The sequence below is a fragment of the Nelumbo lutea genome, chromosome 4 (assembly GCF_056320005.1).
Source record: "Nelumbo lutea isolate HS-2025 chromosome 4, American lotus-T2T, whole genome shotgun sequence".
Classification (NCBI taxonomy): domain Eukaryota; kingdom Viridiplantae; phylum Streptophyta; class Magnoliopsida; order Proteales; family Nelumbonaceae; genus Nelumbo; species Nelumbo lutea.
Genome location: NC_142687.1, coordinates 23,614,299 through 23,622,182, shown reverse-complemented (window position 1 = coordinate 23,622,182; position 7,884 = coordinate 23,614,299). Strand labels below are relative to the sequence as shown.

Genomic DNA, 7,884 nt, shown 5'->3' with positions numbered 1-7,884 from the left:
CCTGTATCAATATTTAATTTCTGTTTGCTGCTCATTATCTGTGTCTGCATAATTCCACGACCACGCGCAATGATTTGGTTCACAACTCATGAACCTAATCAAATTAAAGGCGGGAGGACCCACCATGTATCAATTACATTCTAGAAGATAAATTAGATGAGCCTCTCCTCTATATCAATATATGCCCTCATAGTCTCATGCAATAATGGTAAAATTCATGGATTTTTAAACCGGACCGGTCAGGGTCCGGTTACTGGTTTGAGTGGTCCGACCGTTTGACCCGAATGATTGGCCTATTCCAACAAAAAATAAAAATTTTAAAAATAATTAAAATTTTGAAAAATAGTCAAAACCATTCGAACGATTTGAACAATTAACCAGCCAGTTCAGCGGTTTGCTGACCAAAATCAAGGGAAAAAAACGGTTTAAGGGAAAAATGGAACCGATCAGTGACCAGTTCCTAGTTTTTCTAGTCTGACTGTCCGGTCCAGTCCGGTCATGGTAAAATTTATTCTATCTCATCACCAAAGCTACAAAGACCAGACTGGAAACCTTCTATATGTTATCTATATAGAAAAAACCAATTAGCCTCTTTTGATATCATCAAATAAATGGTTCATTTTGCTTTAAAGTGATCTGGATAAATGAGTGCGGATCTGCATGTTTTAGCGCACTGAGATCTACTCCTCACACATGGCGCCCTAGACCGACTTTACAGATACATCTCATCATGCATTGGGAACACCACTGTGAATAATAATGTATAAATATGAGAGATATTCTTAATGTATGGTAGGATGTACCTGTGAAATCATTATGAGATGCCCTGTGTGAGGAGCAGATCCGGTCTCTGTTTTAACTGTATATCAAAAACATTTCTATACTTATTATTATTTATATGAGATGTTCCCAATATATGATAGGATGTAATTATGAGGAAGATGTATGGAGAAGATTCCAATTCCTATCCAACGAGACTAAAAGTAGACAGTCCTTCAAATGACTGTTGACTGATACCCTCAACTTGGGTTCTCTTGATTTTCACCAAACATAGTTTATAAATTGTCTGTGTGGAGAGGGATCTCCTGCTGAAAGTAAAAAATCATGTGTCGTGCATCCGCTTGTAAATACAAATATCTCCCCAGAAATTTAATATATAAGAATGGGAGGGAGTGTATACAATTTGTGATTTCAGGAGATCCTTGAACTAGGTAAGCCCTCCACGTGCAAGGCATGTGGAATTTTTCAAATCCTGTTTCTTTTTCTGTCTGTTTTTTTTTTCCTTTTTTAATGTATATATATACATCAAATTATAATTATTTAGTGTATTAAGCCTGGCACTTGTACATGAATGCCTTCATGAACTTTTTATTTTTTATTTTTTGAAAATTTAAACAATGATCTTAGTTATATACTCTTGATTGTAAAATCTAATTTGAAGAAAGATGAGAAAATTGTTAGAGTAATAGCATTTAGAAGTTATATATTTATGTTTACTTCAAGGTTAAAATTGTATCTTGCTTAAGAGGATAGATGTAGGGGAATTGTGCATTTTCTTATCTTCATCACCTAAATCCATATCATCCCTGTGCCCAACTGTGCATTGAAGATGACCAGATGATATTAACTGTTTTTATGCACGCTAAGTATCCAGGCAATATGACATTGTTTGATTGAAAGGCGGAAATATAAGTTATGAGTGCTCGTTGAAGTCTCACAAAGCATAAAAGTTCATAAAACACATGTTTCATAAGCACATTACGTACTGTTAGTTGATTACCATGCATGCCACGCAAATACGAGTACTATCAGGAAAAGACAAAATAGGTATCTGAGTCGCATGGTAGCTTCAAATGGTGACTCTTATCATTTAATTTTGTCATGGATTTGACAATTCAATTTAGCACTTGATTCCCGATATTCAAGAACCAGGATATGACAATTCACTGCTGGTACAAGTGCTTTTTTTGTCCATTCAGTTATACAGTATTGTGCATCTAACTCCTGATTAATAGGATATCAGATTAGATTATTTTTTCTCAAAGGAGGAAATTTGTTTTGTTTAAACTCTAACAGAAGACACTTCTGAAACTATGATTGTGTATAATGATATATATATATATATATATATATATATATTTCTTTTGAAGGTCACAGAGAACAGTCAACTGAACAATCTCTTGGGCTATTAAAAGAACTGATCTGAGCTAATGAAACTTTCCGGGGATTTGTGAATCAGGGCAGTACATGGGAATTTTTGTAGAGATATATAACCTCATCAAGACCAGCTTACTTGAATCCAAACATCAAAACAAAATTTCCATCAAATTTATACACCCTTAATCATTTAATCATCAAAACAAAAATTACATTGCAGTCCCAATAATAAGGTCTAAAGTTGTAGGCATACCCATGTTCCAGGGGAATAGGAGGTCTACATTTAATGGTCCATATTACTTCTCTTTCACATTCATGACAAGAGGATCATCAACACATGATACTATCCTTTAGGCTATGTTTGGTTTGAAGGAAAAAGTAGGGAAAGGAAGGGAAATGTAGGAAAACCTTTACCAATCTGTATAGGTTTCCTTACATTTTCCTTCCTTTCCCTAATTTTTCCTTCAAAACAAACATAGCCTTAAGGGAAAACCCAAAGAAATAGTGAAATGAAAAGGTCTTTGGATCATGACTCAATTCCATATGGGTAGTTAAAGATTTCTCATGTCATATCCTTTGCCCCTCTTAAGGCCCTGTTCGCTTTTCGGTAAGTTATTTACCCAGGTAAATGCAGTTACCTGGGTAAGTTTTTCCTTGGAAACACTTACCTGGGTAAGTGCATTTACCCATGTTGTTTAATTTCTCATGTAAATATGGTAATGAACATTTTAGTCATAAAAATTCATTATTAAAAGGGGCATTTTTGTCCCATTCAAGTGTTGTCAACTTCCTCCTAGGTGGGAAAGTTATTTATCCACCTAGGAGATGGGGTAAGAATATAAACTTTCCCTGATCCCCATATAAATCTGAAAAAAGAATATGGGATTCTTGGTCAATGGGAACTAAAATCCCATTGACCACCTTTACCCCCTCTCAAAATCCAAAAAAAGGACAATCTCTACAAGTGAAGTTTCTAAATCAAATGATACTTCCCCTCCCAATAATCCTGGGTATCTTTACCCACCCAAAATCTCTGTCATTCTTGCACCATGCATGCATTGTCCATTTTCATATATCTTTTACAAACTAAATAAGAAGAATCTAACCTATGTGGATCTCCACTTTCCCTAAGGAGAATTGAATGGACATCTTGTTGAAACCCATTTTCAACAAATGTCTTGTTTTGTACAAATTTCTGAACGATTATATTTGAAAGTACCCTTAGTTGTATTATTTGTGTTTTATGACAAGGAATGGAGGGGGAATATCTCTATATACTTCATCACAGTTCATATATTTGACAATTTGTACTTCCACTGTGATGATTTGGGGTATTAGGTAAGGTAGATAGACGTCTCTATAGGTCCAACAGTTATCCGATCGAGCATTCAGCCACAAGTGTGAGAGAAGCTGGGTCTGGCCATATCACTCTGCAACTTCTTCCATTTAAAATAATGATATTGGGATCGACTAACTGCACCATTTGTCCTCTTATTGAATAATTCTTTTTTTGTCTTTTCTCTTTTAGGCTTGCATTTTAAATGCAAAAGCTTGAGGTCTTGTGGATTTTTACCCAGGAATCAACTCAATGTGTAGAAACATATTATCTTATTGTCAGTTGACTTACTGCCTTAATCAGCAACCTAATTGTACTATCCTATATGTGAAAGTCACCCACAAAGTAAAACAGAGTGATGAACCAGCCCTCAACTTTGACCATGTTGTCCTTTCATCAAAGAAAACTTCCAAATTAATATCTTCACATGGAGCCAAGACCAAAGGACAGGCAGCAAGAATAATACAAGGGAACTCAGTTGTCTACCTTGAACGGATAATATGCCATGGGAAGAAACGAAAGCGGGGAACAACCGAACCCCTGCTAAGAAAAAGATGGGTAAGGCATATATGCCCATCTGGTTTGGATTAACTTGTAGATCCTTCTGTTCCTCTCCCAATCAGCCAGACATCCATTAAAGAATAATAAGTGAAAAATTAAGTGATTGAGCCAACATATATGCACTTGTGGCAAAAGAACGATTGAAAGACAACAACCAGAATTACTTCTGCAACTATAATTGCTTCTATTGTTGATTGGGGCGATGAAAATTACTATATATTAGGCAGTAAATTCTGAAAAAAAAAATCTAAAAATGCCACGTTCATCCCCCATGACACAAAAGACATAAGCCTGCTTTATGGAGAGACAAACAACAACAAACAGGGAAAGGACGGAAGAACAGGAGCAGAAGAGACTTTTGAACCTTTTGAAATTTCACCTCATCCAACCTGATCTAAAAGCTCAATATCCAGTTTGGCTCTCTGCATTTTGTATAGGAAAAGGCTGCCTAATTGGTGATGACAAGACATAAATTTGTGAAAGATAAATACAGCAGTTAGTGAACATGGCTGGACTCTACCCTATTTAAGAACATGGGTTACACATCTTCTCTGTTTTGGAGTGGGCTCCTCTATGCTTGTATTGAAAGCTGCCTTTTTCATTTATGAGTGAGGCAGAGAGAAATAAAGATGATTGCATTTTCAGGTGTGATATCTAATAACCTAGTGAGCAACCCTGGTTCTATCAAATTTAAGAAATTGGGCTTTATTCCTTTTGTGAGATCGGTTCTCTCCTGTTTACATAGAAAGCTGTCCCTGGTGATTAAAAGCCAGAGAATTAATGGTGTTAGGATGTCCAGGTGGTTTAATTTATACTAGCTAGCTATTCAATAATGTGGGTTTTATGTAGTTCTCAGATAGTCAGATTGTAAAGAGCTCCGTGTGGAAAGCTGCTTTTTGGTTTATGGTGGATCAGAGAAATAATAAAGACATAGTTGGGTTTCCCAGATGATCAGAAATTTAGCTTAAATGATCTTTAGAGTTTAGATACAGCCCTGTTGGTATCTTATTTAAGAACTCCAAAGGGTTGCATTCTCTTTGTCTGTTAGGTTGCCTTCTTTTTTGTTCTCTTCTCTTCCTCCGTTCCTCTACCTACAGTAATGGAGTCCTCCCAACTCTATGGAGGTACAGAAGAATATTGTAGTAGCAGTGAATCTGGCTGGACAATGTATATTGCCTCCCCCATGCAGAATGATGATGATGACCATGGCCATGATTATGAAGAAGAAGATGATGATGATGATGATGACGACGACGACGACGACGATGATGATGGTGATGGTAACAACGGCAACGATGACAGTCATGATGACGACAACGACAGTGGCGATTCCATGGTTTCTGATGCCTCAACGGGTCCCAGTCATCGTGAGCATCCATATGAGCATGGTGATGAGAGAGCCCATGGCATGACCCAGTTCGAGCATAATCAGGATGAAGACGATAACGAGTACTGTTCATACGAAACTCCTTACAGAAGCATGAAGAAAAGAGAACAGAGAGGAATAAGCAAAGAGAAAGAAGACTCGGTGCTCATGGCGAACAGTGCAACCAGTCATGTTCAGAATGGAGCAAAGGTGAGGAAAACCAACTGGATGGGCAAAAGGAATTAGATATAATTTATTTGCCTTTGGGTTTATTGCTAGGTCTGTAGCATGTTTCTGGTTACGCTTGCCAAATTAGAAAGGTGAGATCCGTTGTTCATGTCTACGTTGTATGCGTCATTTTGTAACAGTTGAAAGCTTATGCATGTATGAATCCACAAATGTCTGAGTGGGTACTTAGGCTTTTATTATGTTTTCTATGTACTATACATTTTTTTTTTTTACTTCTTCATGGTAGGGATTGGTGTAGAAGGAAGATTAACCAGGAAGAGACAGTACTACGGTTTCTCTATAAAAATTTATAATATTGTTTGGTTAGCACTGAAAGTTAATTAGCTGATTCTTCATGAGTTTGGGAGTGATAACCCATGAAACCATGGATTTGATGGCAAAATCAGAGAAAGAGAGAGAGAGAGAGAGCATGGAAATCTAGGAAAAAAAATATGTGGATGTGGTAACCTACATGAGAATGGATGCTTCTGGAAGTGAGAGAGGGGAGATTATTTTAAATAAAAAAGGAGTGAGACTTCGCCTTTGACAGAAGATTCTATCCAATGCCCTTATCTCTGTGTGTAGGAGAGAGAAAAAAAAACACAAGACCAAGAAAAAAACGTATAATGAGCACCCATCTGAGGTAGCGAAGCACTGCTAAATGGCACATGGGTGTCCATTTGTTTTAGACTCATCAGAATGGCTGCATCAAAACTGTAAAGCTCACAAGAACATTCAGACCGAAAAAACCATCAAAAAACCAAGACCCAGAAAGCAGCTCAGTGGGCAACCGGTTTACCAGTTCAACCACCAGGTCAAATTTGATTTTGAGAGCATTGCAGGAAAGAGGAAACCATTTAGCTAAAGTGTATATATCTTTTACCACTTACTATATATCTTGGGCTTCACCAGGTCACCCAGACAACCTCCAAAATCAATGAAACCCAAATTGGAAAGGGTCACCTTTACAGCTCTCTACTTTGTTGCCAAGTAATACAAAAGATCATGTAGTGTACTAATTCAACCAATACTAACCAACCAGCCAGCCATAATGCATTGAAAGTTTGAAACAAATCAACCAATTAATACGGCCGGCAATGTTCACTGAATGCTAAAGTAAAAAAGTTAACTAGATCTTGAGTAAAATGTAAAAAAGCACCAAGGAGACAAAATATGTCAAAGAACCAAGGGTTCAATAAGTAAGTAATGACTCCTTGTTTTTGTGAACCAAGTACCTCCTCCCCACAGAAAGACTCGCCTTCAGATCACCCAGATGGCTTAATTCCATGGTTGACAGTGGCTACGTGCAATGCGCTGAACCTGCCCATCCTGCACTGCAGTAGCTAGGCAGTCCTAATTCTTGCCACCGCCTACAGAGAGGTGGTCCAAGCTCTTGCCACCACCCCTAGCTACTGAGCCCCACAGAAATCAATCCAGTCTTCTGGGTTGAAAACCTGTTGTGAACTGTGATAGCCAAAGGGAACTCCATTCCCATTAGATGGTAATGAGCTTAGGCTTCAGTTACAAGTCTAAAATAAGGCTAAGGAAACGTACGTATTTATGACCAACTAAGTTCAACTTCAGTTGGTGGGACGCCCTTTCTTACAACTAACCACCAAATGGAGCATGAGTTGTTTGTGGTACAAAAAGTAAGTGTAGTACTCTGCAACTCACTCCCTCTCTTCTGAAACGATACAATAAATGCGTAATAATGAGTGTTATTGATGTCAAACAACGCGGAATGGAGATGATAGAAATTCAGGATCAGGAACCACGCATCGCTTGAGCTTGTGAACAATGTGGTGAAAAAAATGGTAAAGGGGCTTGCCCAGCCATTTCCCAACAGTTCACAGGAGTTAGAAACTGGGGAGGCATAAATTCTCAGCCAACAGAAATAAGTTGACAAAGGAATGGCCGACCATGCTGAGACAACTTCGCTGGATGCAACCCACTAGCTTGTAAAGAATTCAAATACTATATATGACTATACCAGATTCTTCTGTCCTGGCCTTCTTTGTAAGGATTACAAATTTTGACAAAATATTACTTGATATATATAATACTGCCGGTAAATAGGGGAAACGTGTAAACGAGTGTTAAGAAATAGGAAGATAAGGATTAAACAGAAGTAACTTTGACAAAATATTATTTTAGAAAGTCCTGATATTCCTATAATATCTTGAAAATTTCACCCAGATTTCAAGGGAAATTTTGGTCAAAAGGTGGTTCAAAACCG

The 7,884-nt window shown here is 37.5% G+C and overlaps 1 protein-coding gene across 1 annotated transcript; it reads left to right on the top strand.

Moving 5' to 3' along the window:
- Nucleotides 1-4,626: 4,626 nt before the first annotated feature.
- LOC148854631 (uncharacterized) lies at nt 4,627-5,975 on the top strand. The gene has a single exon (XM_088941412.1). The coding sequence runs from the start codon at nt 5,154-5,156 to the stop codon at nt 5,664-5,666; it is 513 nt and encodes a 170-aa protein (XP_088797538.1). The 5' UTR covers nt 4,627-5,153; the 3' UTR covers nt 5,667-5,975.
- The last annotated feature ends 1,909 nt before the right edge of the window (nt 5,976-7,884 follow it).

Coding starts and splice junctions, on each gene's coding strand:
- LOC148854631 (XM_088941412.1), top strand. CDS start 5,154: ATGGAGTCCTCCCAACTCTATGGAGGTACAGAAGAATATTGTAGTAGC.